The sequence below is a fragment of the Diadema antillarum genome, unplaced genomic scaffold (assembly GCF_040938485.1).
Source record: "Diadema antillarum isolate AM-2024a unplaced genomic scaffold, OU_Dant_1.0 seq00001134_RagTag, whole genome shotgun sequence".
Lineage (NCBI taxonomy): Eukaryota > Metazoa > Echinodermata > Echinoidea > Diadematoida > Diadematidae > Diadema > Diadema antillarum.
The window spans coordinates 401,301-424,007 of NW_027271946.1; the positions used below are offsets into that span (position 1 = coordinate 401,301).

The following is a 22,707-nucleotide window of genomic DNA, read 5'->3' on the forward strand; positions in this document are numbered from 1 at the left end:
TGTTACTTGCTTCCTTTTGCCAAAGTATAATAGATTTAGAACAAACGTAAAAAACTGGCAAAAGGAAGCAAGTGAAAATCATACCATAAGGATGTCACTTGCTTCCTTTTGCCGAAGTATTTGAGATTGTGTGCAAATATAAATAATTTGGCAAAAGGAAGCAGGACAACATCATATCATGAGTTTATAACTTGCTCCCTTTGCCAAAATATTTCAGATTTTTAGCAAACATAAAAAACTGGTAAAAGTAAGCAAGTGACAATCATACCATAAGGATGTCACTTGCTTCCTTTTACCGAAGTATTTCAGATTGCGTGCAAATATAAATAATTTGGCAAAAGGAAGCAGGACAATATCATATCATGAGGCTATATCTTGCTCCCTTTGCCAAAGAATTTCAGATTTTTAGCAAACATGAAAAATCTGGCAAAATGAAGCAAGTGCCAATCATATCATGAGAATGTTACTTGTTTCCTTTTGCCAAAGTATTATAGATTTGTAACAAACATAAAAAAATTGGCAAAAGGAAGCAAGTGACAATCAAAAGGATGTTACTTGCTCCCTTTTACCAAAGTATTTTATATTGTGTGTAAATATAACTGATTTGACAAAGGGAAGCAAGTGACAATCATGTCATGAGGTTGTAACTTGCTTCCTTTTAGCCAATTGTTTTCATGCAATTAGTGCACTTGCTTCCTTTTGCCACCCGAATATCTCAGAAATTGGCCAAAATTGTAACTTTTTGATTTTTTTAGTTACATAGAGTATGCCTCAAATGTGCCAAATCAATAAAAAAGTCAATATCCATAAAAATGTCACTTGCTTCCTTTTGCCAAAAAGGGCAGATACAGACCCCACACAACTGTATTTAAAATGACACGCCACTCTGAGCCTGGATTAGTAGACTAGCAGCTAAGTTGTTGGACGAGTCCGTGTGTACGGTACGACCACAGAACTCTTAGTGTGGGTACGACCACAGAACTCTGGTGGGTACGACAATTATATTGTGTGGCGCGCGCGTGGTACGTGCGTGGGCAGTACTACTCTGCATTGATCAATTATCGTAATGGCCGTAAACACAATGCGTGGCCGGCAGTTGTGTTGCGTCCTCCATCAACAACGTTTGAGCGTACATCAAAACAACAAACGAACAGCAATCGACGGCGAAATTTGTGTTCCTGTTGAAAGTTCATTTGTCATCATGGGTTTATCTTCATAGCCGTCTATGTTCGTTTATGCAAATTTCATGCAGCCACGATTAATCGCCTCTTCGTTGTGATATTCATGCAACAGCGCTGCTGATGCTTTTTGATGGTGAGTTTGCTGTCAGCATTGCATGTTTTGGTATGAGTGGGACTACGCGAGATAGGTGAACTTGAAACGGATGTTGTTGCTTCGTCTGAGGTCTGTAGCAAAACACGGAGTTCGGGATGTGGCGCATGACAAACGTGCGCGCAGAGCAGAGGGGGCCTGGGGATGGCTGCATTGGGATGGAAGCAGTGGAAGGTGGGCGGTGCGGTGCAGTGATCTCTGCCACAGAGATAACTTAAACGGGGTGGGTGGGGCGGCAGTTTTGGCAGTTTTGTGTAGTTTTAACGATGACATCGCCTTTAAAATCACTGTAGAATTCTATCACATATTCACAGTTTTATGTCGTTGTGAAGGACATACAACCTCTATTCAAAGTTTAGTACAGTGTATATAGTCTAGATCTCTAAGCCAGTTTGTAATTACTAGTGTTACAAACTAGCTCATGTAAATTTATTAAAAGTGCACATTGGTACAAAATTAAATGACCTTCCTTTTTTTCTCAGTTGGTTTTTAAAGTTAAAAGGCACTTACTGTAGATCTAAATTGTTTTCAAAATGACATTATGCCTAACATTACCTTTACCGTAAGCTTGCCCGACGTAACAATTCATGGAATTTGTGTTCAAACAATGAATGAACTTGCATACGTGTAGACTAGCTATAGCCTAAGTACTAAAGTAGGTGACCAGAATGGTCCGTCAATCAACCGTAGTGGGGGAAGCATCCATTTCATTGTTTTGCGTTGCATTGAATGCATTAAAAACCTGTTTTATTTATATTACCAAATATCAGGCTTGCTTTCAGTGGATGTACTGGAAAGCAACATTTACAAGGATTGCATGAATAATCATATATGACAGTAGACAGAAAGATCCGTCTGTCCGGAGGACTCTTTTGTATTTTACCATTAACGCCGTCCTCCGTAGACAGACGGAAGGTTGTAGTACCCATTGCTGTGTGGATGTTCTTAACCACTGTCTCTATGGAAAATTGGGTGAGGTACCTCACCCTTCTCGATTGCGTCTAATTCACGGCCCTAGGTCGGCAAATTTGAGCTTGAATAGTTAAATCAACTATTCAAGAATAGACTACACTCACCAGATTAATGAATAATCCAATATTTCGGTCGAATTTTCAACGCAAAACACACATCAACCAGCCCGTCGCGTCGTCACGTTCAAACTGCAGAAACATACTGTATGAATCTATTAGCCAATCACATGCGAGGTAGTTTCTACGTGTTTTTTTTACTTAATAAAGTACCTCGCATGTGATTGGTTTACAGATTCAAAATGGCGACCTACAGCTAGCGAACGGCGATGTTGCGATATGAATAACATTTCTGCATTATAACCGCGTTACTGTGAGTATTTCGATTGCAAAATGTGAGAAATTAACCCCAAATATTGCTGCATAATGTGTCATATCATGTCAAACTTGTTTGAATGTAAAAAAGCTGCCTGTAATTTGGTTTATCGTAACGTTTTATCTGTGCGCTACTGCCACACAGTAGCTGGCATCATTGACTTCGGTCTGTATACGGAGGGGATCCGTGAAGCCAGACGAAGTCTCCGCGGAACATTCCCCGACGGACAGATACAGACCGATCTTTCGGTCAAATATGACAGCTGCTTATCTCAGTGAATTTAAAAACTAGTAAACGTGCCTCCTGCGAGTCCTGCTACAAATGACCTTTTTCTGCTCATGCGCAAAGTTGAACTACGAACTGGCTTACACATCCCAGTCGCTGCTTCACACGGCGTCTAGTCGGACTGGACTATTAAACGGCAAGCTGACAAGGCTTGTTAAAGGGTATGCAGTAAACGGATAAATTAACTGACGGTTGTGATTTGAAAGAGTAAACATGATTTTCATTTTGTGGAAGTTGTTTTGTTGTACACACACCCCATGTTGTACATGTGGCATTATGGGATATCTCAAATTCCACTGCACTGAACCAATTACGTAGCGGTTATGACAGTGACTTCGCTGAAGAGCTCCCGTCAGTACACAACGCTACACAAACCATACAATATGGCGACCAATTTGCATTGTGGTGTTGAGCTTCTTATGTGTGTCGCTCCACACCCATACATGTCGCTACCATACATATCGCATGTATTGATACACACACACCAACAAACACATCGAATAACTTCACAAATTCACACCTTGAAATCATGTAAAAATATGACTTATCGAATCTCAAACATAACGATATCTTCACTGAATACGATGGTTACACCGAAGGAGGAAAATATTTTGCCAAAAATCGAAAATTTGATGTAAATATGCCGAGTTTGACCAGTATCAAACTGTTCGGCCGATCGTGCTGGAAATCGTCGCACACATATGTTATAACGTTGTGGGAAAATATGTAAATGATGGGGGTAAAGAGCCAATGATGATGCAGCTTTGGTGTAGCTCCCAATTCATGAATGAAAAATGACGTCATTGTGATGCGTGCGAGGGCAGAAGCAAATTGCGCATACGCGGAGTTCAGGGCACAAGCCATGGTGCCAAATTGCATCAAAATCATGTACAGGATATATTTACAGTTGTACTAGTTTATTTCCAATTACAGGTATGAATTTGAACCAAATCAGTTGCTGGAAATCGTCAATATCGACATTGACTTTCAAGTGCATTGCTCACATAAAGCAAACTCACTCTGCAAGAGAATGCAGCATGTGTAACGCCTCAATCTAATCTAAAACTGATGTTAGCCATTTAATATCGAATGCTGTAAATTGGGACTAAATGCGGTCCCGAGCTAAAGATAAATGTGCAAAGAAATAGCAAGTTGAAAGAAGTCGTTATTGAGAAATGCATGTGTGTGTGTCCATGTGTCTGTCCTTGTCTGTCTGTCTATCTGTTTGTCTGCCTGTGTATGGTCTTGTGTGTCTTGTGTGATACAAAGGAGCCATGAGACTTCATTCAACTTGTGATAAATCATTTGTACATTGATACAAATTGTATTTAGCACTCAGTTACTTGAAAGATATGTGCATGATATTAAAAGACAGCTATAAACTTCAGTTTCAGATTGCGCAGGTACACTGTACATGTACATTTTGTAGCATCCACCGTGATCACTCTAAAAAGCAAGTTGTTCTGATTGATGACATAAAAGATGACGTCGATATCGACGCATATCGATGACTGATTTGGTTTGAATGGTAAATAGTACGTTAGGGCTGCCTGGCCCTGGCCTGACAGAGCTCCTCAATATATTTTAAAAACTTACTGCAGAAAAACAGTGGTACATGTACATGTACTAGCAGCAAGTTTGCCTGAGGGGTCTATAAACTAGGGCAATTCCCCCCTGGGCAATGCCCCGGACCCTTCCCCTGTCCCTAATCCTAATCCTAATCCTGAATCTAACCCTGACCCTAACCCTAATCTTTACTGGTCAGTACTCTTACCGTACCACTAACCAGTGTACAGTAAGTATTTAGCTGGGGGGGGGGGGGGGGGGGTAATTGCCCTGATACGTTGCCTGGATGAGTACTTGTACATGTACTTCAAGCACGAAATGAAACAATTCTCATGAATAGAGCTTGTATTTAAGTCTTGATTCTTGAGTTTGTTTTTTTATAACTACATGTAATGTTGGTAAATTTTTAGCACCATGTTTATATAGATGGAAAAGCTGTTTCTTTTTTTTTTAAGGCATGGTATAAAAAGCATTGACTTCAATCTCTTTCAGAGATGAAGTACTGAATGAAAAGGAAGTGATTACTTGACAGATGTACAGAGCACTCCTGTTATAACGAACATGGTTATAACGAAATAAAACTTTAGGCAGCAACATTATTTGCTTTTTTTTATTGATTATTTGTTCGGTTATAACAAAATTTTGAGATATACATGTAATGAAAGAAAACTGCCAGTCCTGATGACTTTGTTCAATAACAGGAGTCCACTGTATAGAATACCGGTATACACACTTGTACATGTATGGATATTCGGTTTATAAAACATATTGTACAGTTGTGCATACTGATGTAGTACATGTACACTGTACAGTGTACATGTACAGAACTGTACTACATACACGCTTGTATAGTTTCATGAAAATTGCCATGTACAATGTATACATACAATTGTACAAGTAGTGTACCAGTATATCCTGAAATATTTCCAATTTCCAGTAGTACAGTTTGTACACACATGTATTGTGTCAATATAGCAGACCAGCAATTAAAGCCAGTGTCTCTTTATGTATCACAGTACATTCATGATATTTCATGAAAACACTTCAGTCACTACAACAAATGCCTATAATTATGTACTGTACTTTTAGTACATGAATGAATACCAGGAGAGCTCCCAATATCTTTTGTTGCCATGATCAGTCAAATCACAAAATTATCCTGCAAAGTACACTTTGTTAGTATGCCTGCCAAAGGCACAACAAAATTTTTCATGATCATTGATTTTGTCAAAGTCAGGGCCAATATTTTTGTGAGAAAGAGAGTCTGGAGTACTTGCATTTTCCAGTCCAGGTTGTTAAACTTGTAGTCTTTGTCCAAGAGTGTGAATTTAAGTTGTAATGAAGGCATTCATATTCAGAGTGAGGGTTGATTACATAATGTAAAGGAATGTAACATTTGTACATGATGTACAAGTAACGTATCCACACATGCATGCGTTTGTCCACAGATCACTACCAGCAAATATATTTTAATACATCCAAGATCAGTTCCTGTCTGGGGAAAAAAAAAAATCCCAAAAAGATACTGGCAAGGGGGGCAGTACAATGTTTGTGGCCTCCGCAGTGCAGTTTGAAATGATGGTGCACTGATGTGCGTACCTTGTACTTTACAGCAGGTACCAGCTTAAATATGATTTCTCTTCCCTTTTTACAGACATATAAAGATGATGGGGGATAGGGGAGGGGGAATTCTTAATGCCCAGACATAGCATTTTAGTTTGCACTCTATACCTCCTGTCACATGGTTCTTTGTACAACGCTGTGCTCAGTTTGGCAATTTGACTGTCTTTTTCTTTCTTTAATCATCTTTGGGTAAGTGCAACATTTCTCCTCCCCATAGTCTTGATGCATAGTGTAGTGCTTTTAGAGTCATAAAATTGAATGAAGTTATCATTTACAACAACAGTGCAATACTGTGAAAAAGCTTGAACTGAACACACAGTATTTTGTACATTTTGTGTACTCTACAATGTATCTAGTCAGGGAGGCGGTTCCACCTCCCTGGTACAGTCTAAAAACCAGTACAGCCTGTACCACATGAAAGTAGTTAGTGCAGCTGTACAAGTTCACATGTGCCATAATATCAAATACCTACAAATACATCATGAGCTGCATTTTCACCTACTAACAGCGTGATATCGCAATATTTTGGTTCCACCGTTTACACTTGCGCAAAAGCATACGAAGTTTGAACTTCACGAAACATCGCAATTTTTTGGTCGGTAGTGCGCATGTGTAATTTACCTCTCTTCAACAAGGTAGACGAGTGGAAGCACGGGCTATTCGTATTCACTGCAGTGCAGTCTATTTTGCTCACAGCTATTGCTACGTGTAGCTGGTTGGAACGTTGAGTCAGCGCTTTTTATCAGTCCAGTGCACACATAAATTTGTGTTTCTTGAGAGTGTAAACTTACAGTAAAACTATATGCTTGCTATATTAGATCACATACGTAGCAGGTGTGTAAAACTTCAGCTTAGTATGGGAAAGTTGATGAAATAGCATTCAGGAGGATCATGAAATCTTGCCGATATGACGAAAGTGAGAAGTACATCTTAGGCTCGTTTTTAGAACTGGTATTTCATCAGGCGTCAGCAAGAATTCACCATTGTTTATGACACTTGTTATTTACTCCTGTATTCCACAAAGTCAACGTATACCGAGAGCAGTATGGGCACTCCAAAATCAACGTATTTTTGTGAGAACATTTGTTATTTTGTAAAGTCGTTATGGGGTGATGATATATAGTTGGAGAACTTCAAGTTTGTTACTAGTTTTCATATATGGGCATTTCCGTGAGTTGTGCGACATGACCACCAAAATTTTACCCGCATATTTCAGGACAACTGATAATCTTACTTTGTTAGCCATAGTTTGAAGTGTGTGAAACCAACTGTACCTTTAAGAAAAGTTCCCTTTTGTGCATTTTTATACCTTTTGAAGCCAGAAAGCATTTTTTGACCTAAAAATCCCTAAAAATGCATTTTTGTTGCTCTTTGTGATTATTTTTTATATTTGAGGCTCAAATCAAACTTTGTTTGGTTTTACAAATAAAAAATATATTAATCTAGCAGAAAATAAAGTGGAGACCTCGATATAAGATATGTACTTCGGACACCAGCGTGCTCTTACATAGCTCGAGAAGCTGCTGTAACGTGAGTTACCGAAACATGAACTTTTTAACCTAGCAATTTTGCTATGCCCAACTGAGACATGGTATTTTGGATTATCAAATAACTATGCAGCACACATCCAAGAAATATGATGGGACTTATAGTCTTTGCTTCAAATTCTCATAACAGAGGTCTTAAAATTGTAACGTGAGTTACCATGTAACGTGAGTTACCACAATGTAACGTGAGTTACCGACATGATTTTTCTTTAATACCAAGAAATTATATGAAGGCTGTGATTATAAGTAACCAATGAGTACATGATTACTGAACTCTTGTATTAATACTCTATTTCCAGTAGATTGTTATTCTCTTGGTCTCTCTCTATCACCAAACCAACTGGTCTACATGTACAATGTATTGATTACACATGTTCATCACATGTTAACTTCTGAAAGAAACTGTTCCATATTTACTATTTAATATTACAGTGCATGTATACTGATCTGTTACGAAAGTTGTTAAAAGACATTTCTTCTAAAGCTGCATGGACCTTGTTCCAGCAAATTATCAAAATTTTGTGATAACTATTAATAGCCTCCTGATTGGGATAATCACTGCATGATTACTCTTGAAAAGTTCTTGTTTTTGTAATTCAAGTGATTACTATTTGACATTTCATAGTTTATACCTACCTGTATAGACCAAAGCCATTGTTTATGAGGCTGAAACATTTACATGTATGAACAGAATTTTAAAATTGGAGCTCGCTTCCTGCTGTTTTTTCTGAGATTTTTGAGAACTGAACATTGTGAATTTGACACGATTATGTGTTTTATACTATTCTACTCTGAGGTTTTAGCTATATTGTTGCAAAATCCTACAATGAAACTTTTCCATGTTTACTATAATTTACTTTACATGCTGATCTATTACCAAAAACTTGTTGAATGTGAACCTCATTATCAGACATTTTCTTTAAGAGCTGGACAGTCATGTACCTTAAAGCAAACTATCAACATTTTGTGATATTAATAGTTAGCCTCCTGATCACAAAATATTTACTATTCATGTTTTTCATTGGGATTTACTGCTTCAGTCTGCTTGATTACTCTAGAAAATACTGGTATATACTTTTTACATGTATGTACAATTTAAATAATGGCTACTTGACATTTCATAGACCAAAGCCATTGTTTTTTAAGGCTAAAACATTTATGAACATGTTTTATTAAACTGATCAATACTGGTAGCAGATAACTAAAATTTATCTGCAGTTTCTGTAATTCAAGTCTAATTATTGTACCAGTCTCGTATAAGAATTTGTAAACAAATCAAACATACAAACAATTGATTATTGAGTAATTCAAACAATTATCAAATAATTGGAATATAAATTGCATTGTTTAAAAGTGAAAAGATTTATTGAAATATTTCATTTCTGAACCTTTAAACTCTCCACAGACTACATGTACAGGTCTCTAGTCTCGTGACTCAGTGTATTAAATGGAATAGTTTATGGATGACTTGTTTTATCTAGATAGCCTGAACTCCATTTAAATCTAGTAAAATAAAAAAACAATCAAATCAAATTCTCAATTAAATCCTCAATTTCTGATGCATTTGTTAAATGGAAAAGAGTGTAATTTAATGAAATAGACTCTGTTTCATATCATTTTGTTGAATACAATGTTTGTCTCAGTAGAAATGAAAGCTTGGAAACGACTCAATTAAAAATGAAATTTATCTTTAAGTTGGTATTCTAAATGTAAAGTTTCCTGCCTTTTGGTAATCTCATGGATAAAATGGGATCAATTACTGTCAGATCAATGTTCAAATCAATTTAGATTCTTCATTCATAGAGTTTGTATGTGAAAAAAAGTTGTCTTGGTAACTTTTCTTTGGATTATTAAGACAAAAAATCGTCTTGTGATCATGTGGACAAACTGTAACGTGAGTTACCGTAACGTGAGTTACCGCTTCACATGACGATACCTGGAGAATGTAAGACAATTTGAATTTTTACCATACTCGGTGATGTATGTTGTTAGTCCATGACTTTGACACAATAGACTTTAAAGTCTCTCTGTTTCTTGTTTGAGGAAACTTTTGAATATAAGACATGCCAAATTTTTGCATGTCCAAATTATGTAACGTGAGTTACCGACATTTGTAGTGTTTTTTCTCATAGTTCTCATAAGAGTCTGTGGATGTAATGTTGCTGTGAGGTAGGATGGAGGTGCATGATACTCATTCACATATAGTAACTCATATCACTAATTAGGTTTTAAGGATATTGATCTCAACAACCTAATTTTGAGTTCAAAATGTAACGTGAGTTACCGTGGAAATGCCCATATATACAATATAGTTTAATCAGAAAGGTGAGATACCACGAGCCGAGGATCGGCCGTTTACCTGTACAGCATGTACCCTGTACTCTGGCCAGCGATCGACGTACTCTGTAGGGATTGGGAGCACGCGTAAACTCCAGGTGCAATCTGATACCAAAAGTCACGTGATGAAAAATCGCGATATTTCTGCAACTTGGGTTTCGCTCACTAAACTTCGCCTCAAACATTGCGATGTTTAAAAAAAATCGCACTCCGGCTGACAATTTTTCTGGCAATGTTTCGAGGGCGTTTGGGTGTGGTTGCTTTATAGCAACTTGCACCGAAATGTCGCGATTTTAGAAAAATCACGATTTTTCCGAGCAAGTATAAATGGGCCTATGGTATTGTGTACACAAGAAAATACTTAATACAAACTGAAAATGGAAAGTTGGTGGTTATCACAGAGGTGAAAACTGTTGCAGTGAAACCCCTCTCTGTGAGAGGATGTCTGTGGAAGAGTATTGAATAGAAACAAATGAGGAAATAGAAACAAATGAGGATGAATTATTAAAGAAAAATGATGTGATCCTTGGAATGTACATGTAAGCTACATTACATGTTTGTAATGTTAAAGTCTCGTATCAGTGCTATCAGTGATAAAGCTGTTTCCAAAGTCCTGATCCTTTTATGTGGTTTTCCTGTTGGAAAGAGTGGGCGGAAGTTGTTGTTGTTTTTTTAATGTTTGCTTATTGCTTTGAAGTGCTGTAGGAGTTAGTGTAGAGTTTCATTGCAACAGTTTTCTTCTTTATGGTAACCAGCAAGTTTCCATTTTCAGTTTGTCATTAAGTATTTTCTTGTGTACATATCAATTTTATAATGATGAATACTTTGCCCTTTGCTCATAGTCTGGATGTTATTACCACAGGCATAAATGGAGTGTGTGTTTGAATGAAGGGTTTATTGGATCCAAGAGCATCACAATTGTATGACCTTCTTCTTTGGATCAAGTGATAAAAATACCTTGGCGAATATATTTTATTGATCCCAAATCTTGACTTGCTCTATCAATGGAACATACTATGGGCAGTGTGTGAATCATACAGTAAAGGTGAGTCTTTTCATACAAACTGTAGATTTTATGGCAGGTTGAGATTACGTAGGCACACTGTGAGTTTAAATGGCATACAGTTACAAGTACATTGTATGTTGTTGGCCTCCTTCATGATTATAGTACCAGTACATGCACAAATTTGCATTATTCGTGGTTCTGCCTTTGCCGAGTTAGGGACTGTTTGTGCAGGTGGAGTATAAACTCTTCCGCAAATTGTCATTGACTATTTGCCACGCATCAGACCTGACCAATAATTAATTATATTTTCTCTCTCACTCTCTCTCTCTCTCTCTCTTTCTGTCTCTCTTTCTCATTCTCTCTTTTTTTTGTCTGTCTGTCTATCTGTCTGTATGTTTGTATCCATCTTTCGTCTGACTACAGGTATCCACGCATAAACGACTAGCGAAAGGGACATGACAGGGCAGGCATCAGTTGTGGTCAGTCCTGCTGCGGGCGGGGTCGGGATGCAACCCCCTGTCAAAGTGACCACGCCCTTGGCTAGTGGTGCTGGCGGTGCCGGCGGCGCCGTGGGGTCCTCGGTCGGCGGCGAGAAGCAGTACACCACCAAGAAGGTGGCGCGGTTCTACTTCGGTGGTCTGGCGGGTGCGGGGGCCGCATGCATCACACATCCCTTGGACCTTGTGAAGGTGATCTAGAATGATTTCGGGTGCATGGGGGTATAGCTTTTATAGTGCGACAAAGTTTGGCGTAGACTTTTTCTCTCTGAGCTTTTGTCGTTTGAAGCTGAGTGAACAAAGAATTTTGCCATGTCTATTCTGATTCATATTTTTTTACTTGAGGAGACAATGATTGAATATGTAAGCAATTATGATAAACATGTATTTTGACTTAATTGGTGTTTAACAGATATTGCTGTTGTGTTAAAGTAATACCATGGGTACAGTTTCCTCAATCTTGAAGAAACAGTGGTATCCCCAAACTTTGCAAAAGTGCTTTCCATATGATCTGTTTGCGTAGCAGGTTTTTCTTAATTTTAGCAAGTTTTGTGCTCAGCAGATATTTTTTTATAATTTTCATCAAACAGACTAATCCCTTTTTTTTCCAGTGAAAAACATGCACAGGGTTGTATGAAAACTAACCCAATATGTGATAGTGTTTCCCTTGCAGAGAATTGTACCTTTCAACTACGTGTGCATGTATGTTTCCTTCCTCATGTTTACAGGTCCACCTTCAGACCCAGCAGCAAGTGAAAATGAATGCGTCTGGTATGGCGGTACACATAGTACGGAACGATGGCATCCTAGCGCTCTACAATGGACTTAGCGCCTCACTGTGTCGACAGGTACGTCAAATCCACAGACCGCCAAATTAAAAAGCATTGCCCTCGTACATACACATATGTAATACATAACATATAAGAAAATAGGAGGGAGGGATGACTTGCATAGAGATAGGATAGAAGAAAGGAGAAAGGAAGGGAAATTTCTGTCTCCTTTTGCTAAAGGTCGACATGAAGTTAGATCACCTGGATCACTGATCAGTAAATCATGACAAAGTATTTTCTCACCGAGGTACAGGTGAATAGTTACAGGTCATGGTCGGTTACATAACATTACGTAATGAATTAAGAACGGCGATATTTACATGAGGGAATTTCGTACAATGCAATTACAATGACATTATGAGACCACTGATATCCAGAGAACAGAATTGTCTTAACAACTTTACATGGCTTCCTTTAACTGATATTGTTTGCTAGTAGGATGTTTGTTACTGTAGCTTTGTTGTCTGGACTCTTCTGAATCTGTTGAAAAACTTTTGGCACATTCCTAATAGTATTTGCGATGACAATATCTGCTTTGAGTTCTTTGTGGAGATCGATTCCCTATCAAAATCGAGCAAGGACATTTGTGTTTACGTTTCAATTGCATTGATGCTTGGGCACAAATAGAAATGTTGTCAGATACAGTGTATATGGCTATTGAAATGGGACAACAATGTTTTCTCTCAGAAGAGTAAACATTTATGCATCTCTGTGTTTAGCATTCATGTACAAGAATGTTACAGATTTGAATGGGCCAAAAACATAAAAGGTTTTTCCATAAAATTGTATGTAGGCATGTGGAATCTATGTTGCAGTGACTAGTTACCATATACCAGTCCAAGACTATTTGATTGATTTCTCTAATAGTAAGATTCAAACTTATGTTAGACAGATCATACATAGAGGTAATGTCTGGGAAATTTGAATTGACATAGAATGACAAAACAAGCCTACAATGTACATGTAGATGAAAAATGTTTTTGCAGTCACGAGTATACATTGTTGATAATGTTTGTTAGAGTGTTGATGATGTGTGTTTAAGAGAAAGACTCTTCAGAACTTCTCCAGGTCAGAGTAGAAAAACCACTTATTTTTTATACTGGGTGTAATCTGAATCGTAAATTTTAGAGAGATTCAGTGTGTGCAGAAGGTGACTTCAAAGCTTAAATTGGCATTGAAGCCATCAACTCTGCTGGTTTTATTCCTCATGATTTGAATTCTGTTTCCAATGAGCATGTCTGTACACTTCGCCAACAACAGCTCAGCTACTCCATGGCTCGTTTCGGCATCTACGAGACGATAAAGCAGAGGGTAACGGCAGACAACCCTGACAGACCGCTTCCATTCTACCAGAAGACCCTCATCGCAGGATTTGCAGGTATGTGCTGTTATTGTCGGCTCTATTGTTGAGGGTGTCTATCATGGTGATGCTCTTTTGTGATTATTTTTATCACATCTTTTGTGCTGTCTGTGATGGCCCATCATTCATGAACTTGTAAACGTTTTCATGAATTTCTTTGAAACCTTTTAGTCACGGTTGTTTACCAAACTTGGCACAAATCATACAGATGTACAAATATTCAGTTCTGGGAAATTTATACAAATTTATTCGCTGAGTTGGACAGAGCCGCCAACTAGTATAATTTTGTGATAATCAGTATTTTTTTTTTTCTTAATCAAAGATATAAAAATTTGTTTTTATCCTTAATGAGAAAAAGAAATCAAACCAAAAGATCATTGACCTAATGAGGAAGAGCTGATTTTCCTGTAACACATATTTCCCATAGACACTTGCCTGTGTATACTCTGGACTAGTCTTCAACTGGTTAACCTAGCAGCATCACCTGAGCCCAAAGCCTACATTCACACAGTTCTATCTAGAAGTTACACTTTTAATTGAAGTTGGCTTTCAGCAACTCACGTGATGTTAGTACATGTAGTGCATTATTGTGTCTGTTAAAGTCATTTGTGGAGATGTTAATCAATAGGTATTTGAGAGACGGTCCTCGCTTGTCTTTTGTTGATCAGACTGTTATCAGCGCACTCCTGACACTTTTCTCACAAGTGCTGAAAAGTGACAGCAAACAACATAATGTACACCGTTCTATCCAGTCAAAATAACTGGCAAATCTCTTCATATCCTCTGCACATTCATCGTACAATTGTACATGTACGTGTATGTGTGCATGTTTGATCCAAACAAGTTGTGGTATAAACCTGTACGCCTCGTTGATATTTTGGTCTATTTCAAATCTAGTACATGTAATTTTAATGCCAAATGTTGTCTTCTACAACAACAACAACAAAAAAAAAACCCCACCAAACCCCCCCACCCCCACCACCCCAACACCAAAAACTTGCTTTCATACATTGTAGATTACCCCCCCCCCCCAAAAAAAAAAAAAAAAAAAAAGATAAAATATGAAACTATAGATATAAAACAGCAATTTCCATTTCTCTCAGTTTGTATGGTAAGTTGTAAATGACATACAAATAGGTCTTCAAATATGGGTATGATAATTTATGATGTATCTTTATAGCCCAGGCATGAAGCTGGGTATATTTTTTCAAACTCTTCTCCTTTCATGCATACAGTAGACTGTACTGCGCTCTTTTTTTTCCTTTTCTTTTTTAATGGATTGTCAAGCACATACACTCCACATGTATACATATATCATTCATTTACATTTTTCTTGGATTTCTGTACGATAGTTTCAGTTTTATTCGATTTGTAATATGTACATGTAGTAGACTTTTAAGTACTTGTACATTTGGATAAAGTACACATATCTAAGTGGTACATAAACCAAACATAAATTATCCTCTATGTACTTTGGGCTTCTTTGCTTTAAAAAAAAACATAAAAAAAACATAAAAAAAACCAAACAAAACAACAACAAAAACAAAAACAAACCAAATCATACAGCTTGTACATACTAATATGAGTGCAGGGTACATAAAGAGTCCAATCTACAAAATTTGTAATACACTACTCCCCTATCTGTTTGCCGTGTATAAATAGCAGTAAATTGAAGAAGTGCAATCGTTGAATAAACTTATATTCAGTGATAAGAAGTGCTAACATTGAGACAAATGTGAAGTGATGTATAAACACACTGACTCTTGCATGATACACGGCTTGCATGCATTCATTCGTGTCATGAAGAATGCATGTAAAGGAGAGGCCATAATAGCAACAGGTATTTATACATTATATCTAAAAAAGAATAAAAAAAAAAAGATTACCACCATGTATACCAATTCAAGTGATGGCTGTGATGGTGGGAGAATTAATTCACTGTTCTATTTGTCATACAGTGGTTAATTAATAATAAGACATTTCATGTGTACAATACAAGTACAAGTATGTACTGATGAGATAAAAGTTTGAGTTTGTTTAGATTATCTGGAGTGCACTTTGAATGAAGCCTCGTACAATTTGTATAACTTATTTGATCTTTATAGATTGTATTTTTTAACATTTTGTTATTTCTTATTCCGTGTTCTCTTCCTACCGAAACTGGTTGATGGAGCACATAAAAGCATCAGATCCAGTGAAATCAGGAAGATATATATGTCAAAATCATGCAAATCATGGAAAGTTTAGGTAAAAAAAAAAAACAAAAAGAAAAAAAAAACAACTTACGGATATGCAGGTTCATGGGACTTCTAATAATGTCCTGTACAGCATTCTTTTTTGTTTTGAGAAGGAGGCTTTTAGGTTATCAAGTGGTCAGAGTGTTTAATTGTCTCATAGTAAAAAGAGGAAAATGTAGATTTAGATAGAAGATTACACCAATTCTGGATATGTCAGTAGGATAATGATAAAGAAAATATAAAGGGAATTCCACAATTATGAAATTTTTTTCATTTAAAAGTTATATATTTCTTTGACTTGTCACAGACAAATATAGATGGTAATATAATTCCCCCTGCCTGCTGGAAAAGGTAAATCAAACATTCTGTCATTATGCCAGAAAAATGAAAATATGTTAAATTCTCTTCATATTTGCTAATATTGTTGCATTACTGTGACATCACAAATTGCTGTACCCGGTAGTCTTCTTATTCAGCAATGACAGTTCACGGATTTATTAACCAGAATCAGGACTTTGGAAAAAAACAAAAACAACAACAACAACAAAACAAGAAATGTCTGGTATTTCTCAAATTTCACTGCATTACATGTACAGTATGTACTGCTATAATTGTTCTGCTTTCTCTGAATCCATATTTTGGGGTGAATTTCCCTTCAATGTCTTTGTATTTTAGCATTTGCATTGCATGCTATATATTGTATGTATCTACATCCTACATCGTACATTGTAAACATGTACAATGTACATCTTTCTCCTGATTGCATACTGTGAAATGAGGAATTTTCGCGTGCACTTTAATTTCGCGAATTTCGCGAGCGCCAAGATTTGCGAAATTAAAATGCACGCGAAAGTCCTTGTTTACACTATGCATTGAACGCCAGTGGCACTTCGCGAAAATTTCATGTCTCGAAAAAGGCTGTCGGCTCCAATTCGCGAAAAATTCATGCCGCGAACATGTTTTACAGTTAGTCTGTTCATTCTAAATGACTATTAAATATTTCACTTTCATGACAGATGATAGATATCTACAGTATATTCCTTGGCAACTACACATGTGTATTCAGATTATTTCAGGGATCAAGAAATGAATACAAAGCTTGATTTATGTTTTTCAAGTTTGACATGGTACATGTAGTGTGTTAGGCTTGGTTGAATTTAAATGCACTATTGAAGTTTTTGAGTTTCCACATTGGCAACCACAATTCACAAAGTAGAGTAAATATTACATTTGTAGTTGGGGATTTACAGTGATTGCATGATTTGGTTGCACTCGTTCAGAAGTGTATCTGGTAGAAACTAGACTATGTGTGCACATACAGTACCAGCCACTGTCGTTATACAGTGAATACACTGTAAGTGTAATAACCTTACAGTATATTCACATCTCCTATGTGTACAGTGTATGTGTAGGGATAATAATGTGTAGGGATAAAGGATGAATACTTGTTTGTTGCTGTTATTTTGAAGCAGAGATTGTACAGTAGTCTGGCCAGTTCAGTCTGGATTGCTTGAAATACAAAACAAAATGTAGTGGATAATGAGGTACAATTGTAGCCCGAAAATAGCTTGCTATCTCGATGACTGGTACAGTGTAGATTGCAAGCCATCAAAATAATCCAAAATGTCTAGCTGTTTGGGTATCATGCAGATTTCTGTTTATCCAGTTTAATACAGCCTTTGAATACATTATCAGAAAAAAAACAGATTTCTTTCATTTGCTCTAGTAATTAGGTGAGGGACTTTGAATCACTTTGTCAGCGTAATCACAGGAGAAATGTGCTGACAGGGCGCAATGTGTGGAGCATAGGATGAGCATCGGCAAATCTGTACCTTCACTGTATGCAGACTGCAGGGAACTCTTAATAGCAGAAATGCAAATATGGCATTATCAGTAGCAGTGGGAACTGGATATAACTGGGCAATCTTTCTTTAATTCTGGGCTTTGTTTGATACTACAGACAACAAGGACAAACAAGTTGGGAAGAATATTTCGCATAAAATGTAGGCATACAACTGAAGAGTTATTTCAAAATGAGAAAAGCGCCATTTTTAAACATTTTAAGGTAAAGTCCATCATCAGAAAGAGCAACCAATTTAACCTTTCCAGTAATACCTCACTTGTGACATCACAAGGAATATTCTAGAAGTTATGATTAAAACTATTAAAAATAGCGCAAACAAACAAATTTTTTTTGGAGGAATTGAGAGATTTAAGGAGAGAAGAGAGATCTATGATAGATAATAGATGCAATGTAGATAGATAGATAGATAGATAGATAGACAGATAGATAGATAGAAAGTCAGAGAAAGAGACAGACAGACAAACAGACAGACCTTCAAAAAAGACAGAGGGAGATGGGGAGGGGAAAAAATGGATCATATCAATGGCCACACTTGTAGGGCCTACTGCATCAGTGTTCCATTGTGCATGAATTTGGAGAGGGAGGGATGCAGTATTATGTTCATTATTAGTTGGAATATATTGTACACTACACAATCTTGATCTCTGTTGGGAAATGCACTAAATCTGATGATAGTGAATTTGATTCCTGTCAGTGTGATTCCCTGCATGCACACGCAGTCTACATTTACAGTGTACACTGTATGCTCATGAGAGGGTTGTTTTTGCACGCACCAGGTCGTGCCTCAATGCACTCCAGGGCACGTACACGTTCGCACCACGTGTCTGCAAAAGTGCAGCCGTGTGTATTGCTGGGAAGTGAAAAGTCAAAGGTCAAATATGTGCACGCTCTAACACCTGAAAGTTCCCTGAGTCTGAGATGTGTTCACTTCCAAACCACGGGGCTGTCATGAGTTTGTGGAAAGATGTGGTAGAGTGGTGTATAAAGTTATTTTTCCTCATTCATGAGCCTTTTAAAAAACATTAGTCTGCATTCTTAATATGACACTGCATTACAATACACTTCTGGATATTGCTACTTTGCATTTCAGAGACTACTGGTACACTTTACAGTAGGCCTACAAATGTATGTCCCCCCAAAAATAACAATCAGATTTTCACATTGATATTGCCAATATGATTAGACTACCTACAGTACAATTAAATGCTACTCCAGGGTCTTAAGATATATGAACATCATAGCTCTATTTTGTGGAAAACCTCATTCAATTTGGTTAAGTGGTCACAGAGAAATGTGGATTGTTGTAAAGCTTGTCATGAGTCTGATTCTTCCAAGTTTAGCACTTGGATGCTCTTGGAATTGTGTATGTGTGAACACAATGGACAGAACTTGGAGGGAAGGGATTCCTGACATGCTCTACAAAACTCCTCATTTCTCTTTTACCACTGAAGCAAATTGAATGGGGTTTTCCGTAAGATGTGGCAAATGAGTTATAGTTTCATACCCTGAAATTGTATTTGGATTGGTTATAAACTATTTTTAAAGTTATCATTGTGGAGGGTCCTGTTGTAATTTTTTTGGGGGGACATACAGTACATACAGCTTTGAGACCTCATTCTTGTGGCCTCACTACATCGTTCTACTTGACAAACAGACATCTATAGATCTACATAATGATAGCCCCTTGTGCAGATAGATAAGGATGGATGACAGTGTGAATGTCAGTCATTATTGTGATTGATCCACCTTGTTATTACTCCGGATTGGCCTCCCTTCCTTTGTATAAAGGTCATGTAAGGTCATGACCCAATTCATCATTAATAGTACATGTACATCAGTCTCTCCTGCTTAAAGATAATAAAAAGTTTTGGTACCTCATAAGTTTCCTTGAATTTCCTTGTGTTAGTTTGTGTTTCAGGTTAAAGTACCTTTCATATAACTAACACTGTGAGACTTACTCACCCCAAAGTGCTCTCATAATAGTAATCATGCAATTAACTGCGACCAGCAGCCCCATACGCATAGCGACCAGCAGTCCCATACGCATAGTGTAATCGGGCTTCGCATTGTAGCATTCAGGATCATGACAGATTTAGTATCGCAGGATAAATGTCAACTTAAAATCCCAAAAATTCTTCAATTTGAAGACTTACCAATTGAGGTGAAGTATTGAAAACAGGCTTCGGGCAACGTTTGGTTCTGCCTATAGTCCCTTTCTGTTCGAATTGATGACTGAATGTGACTCGGTCGAGAGGACCTTGGGAGAGCTACATACACTGAATACTACAGCCAGTGCATGCGAACACATCACATGCGCACAAATTTCAAATCCATCAACGGATAAGATGTTTGTGGTGAACAATTCTTCTGTAATACAAGCATGCATTTAGCGTGAGTAACATATTCTTTATAGATTTTCATAAGTTTTTTAGTTGTGTTGAGGTTCCTCACTTTGAAGCTATGTATATGCCTCGCTTGTCAGACGCTGTATTCGCACGGCGTAATTACAGTGTCTGGTCGGGCTAGGTCGCAGTTAGCTATATGCTTTCAATGGGCTGCACGCTGCTGGTCGCAGTCAGTGGTTTCGTACAATATTTATCGACGCTAAATACAAATTCAGGGTATGAAACTATAACTCATTGCCCACATCTTAAAGAAAACCCCATTCGATTTGCTTCAGTGGTCAAAGAGAAACGAGGAATTTTGTAGAGGATGTCGGGAATCTCTTCCCTCCAAGTTCTGTCTACCGGTATTGTATTCACACACAAGAGCATCGAAGTGCTAAACTTGGAAGAATCAGACTCATGACATGCTGTACAACATTCCACATTTCTCTGTGACCGCTTAACCAAATTGAATGGGGTTTTCTGCAAAATAGAGCTAAGATGTTATATTTTAAGACCCTGAAGTAACATATAGACAGTTTAATCATATTGGGTGTATTCAATGCAAAAATCTGACTGTAATTTTTTTTTTTAGACATACTGTGCATCATGTGTTCATACTGATGTGTAAATACAATGTACAATACAATGTACTGTGCAGGTGTATACAGGTATGTTGTACATTGTATGTACATTGTACATTGTACAGGTATTTGTGCGCTTTAATATTGTTTAAATGCTTGGCTGCAGTATTACAGTCTGTATCTGCCAGTCCCCATCAATTAATTGCTCATCATGATGCTCATAGCAGACATGACATGAATCTTTGTTGTGACAAGCATAACGAGTGCAATGCACAACTGTACACCTTGTCACTTGACAAATTTTCCGTGCAACACATGCTACAGTAACTGTTGTACATGATCACATCATTTACATGATCACATCATTTACATGATAGACGTATCATACAGACTAGTAATGTACACCAGTGACCTAGCGCCATGCAAATGTGTGCAGCCATCTAGCAACAAGGGTTAATTGCTTGGGACAACTGAACTTTTGCTGGAGTGGTATTATGTAATGCCAGATGTGGCGGCATGATAGGCCTATGTACCACAGGATACAACAGTTATCAATGTTTGATGTAATCACAACTCTCAGTGTCAACCACAAGTTGTATGTGCAGGAATGTTCAGATGTAGATGAACAGCGCTGTCTGAATTGTATAACTTCTTTTTTTGAAAATGTAAAATGAATTTCCCATATTCAAGAAACCAGTGTGAAGTTTAGTGATAATAATCAGAGTGGAGAAGTTTGAATATCCGAGTACATGAGAAGTTAAGAAGTGAATGATTGGCCATTGCATTTCTCCAGCTTCAGATGTAAGTTTTTCTTTCAGATTTTTCAGGATTCATCATTCTATACAAAAATGAATAGAGACCTACTGTACACTTGTATAAAAGAGCAAAGCACATGAAGCTTTATGGAGTGTGTGATTAAAGTGTAACATTGGCATTGACTGTATCACTCTTTCCCATTGTCACTCGACAGGTGCTACAGGAGGGGTGGTGGGCACCCCGGCCGATCTCATTAACGTCAGGATGCAGAACGACATCAAACTACCTCCAGAACAGAGAAGAAAGTGAGTTCGTACAAGCTGCCAATTTGTGCACCAACACCTGTGTGGTCCCTCCTACATAATAGCCCCATTCACACACAAGGGGAAAAGTGAGATTTAAAAATCGATTTTCTTATTGCGATCAAAATTTCGAAACTTTTTCCTGTGTGGACAGAAAAATTTCACTAATTTTCGCAATCCTAATTGCGATCCAAATCGCACTGATAGTGTGATTGTTCAGAAAAATCGTGATTATTTTGCCAAGCGTCGTGTGTGTGAGCGCGATTGAGATTCAGAAATCGGTATTTTTAATCCCATCGTTTGGAGCATGTGCGAAACTCTATTGGGACCGTGGGGTCAGTCTTCGGTCATGCAAAATTCGCGCATGCGCAATTCGGCCACTGATCGTTCTTTCCTTGCTGCGAAGTGCGATTTTTCCTTGTGTATGAACGGTCGGAAAAAAAAAATCGAAATTTGGATCGCGATTGTAATTTCGATTTTCGTTGTGTGTGAACGGGCCTCATCGAATTGTATTCCACTCAGACATCATTTTACATTTATTGTTGAATTGCTGTCTGGTAATTGGAGTGTGCAGCACTCTGCGAATCCCTTCAATAGAGCGAAAACTGAGGAATTCTTTTCATTTCTCCATTTGACTGAGTCCCAATTTGATTTGAGTTCCACTGGCAAAAAAGAAGCAGCAATAACTACAAAGGCCAAATTGCTGTTTATTGTGGAATGTCTCTGGTATAACAGTAAAGCTGCAGTCTTGTGACAAATACATTGGTTGTGTGATTATTAACATGGTTTGAGGTACAATGTAACAGAGAATATATGGCTTTTCTTCTCAAGCACAAAAGATGCACATTGATAC

General features: G+C 37.5%; 1 protein-coding gene across 1 annotated transcript in view; it reads left to right on the forward strand.

Moving 5' to 3' along the window:
* Positions 1-1,117: 1,117 nt before the first annotated feature.
* Positions 1,118-22,707, forward strand: part of LOC139744074 (mitochondrial dicarboxylate carrier-like) — a 30,136-nt gene continuing 8,546 nt past the window's right edge. The window contains exons 1-5 of the mRNA XM_071654530.1: positions 1,118-1,314; positions 11,464-11,729; positions 12,266-12,385; positions 13,628-13,745; positions 21,767-21,857. Of these exons, the coding sequence (XP_071510631.1) occupies positions 11,496-11,729; positions 12,266-12,385; positions 13,628-13,745; positions 21,767-21,857 (563 nt within the window). The 5' untranslated portion in view covers positions 1,118-1,314; positions 11,464-11,495. The remainder of the gene's footprint in view (positions 1,315-11,463; positions 11,730-12,265; positions 12,386-13,627; positions 13,746-21,766; positions 21,858-22,707) is intronic.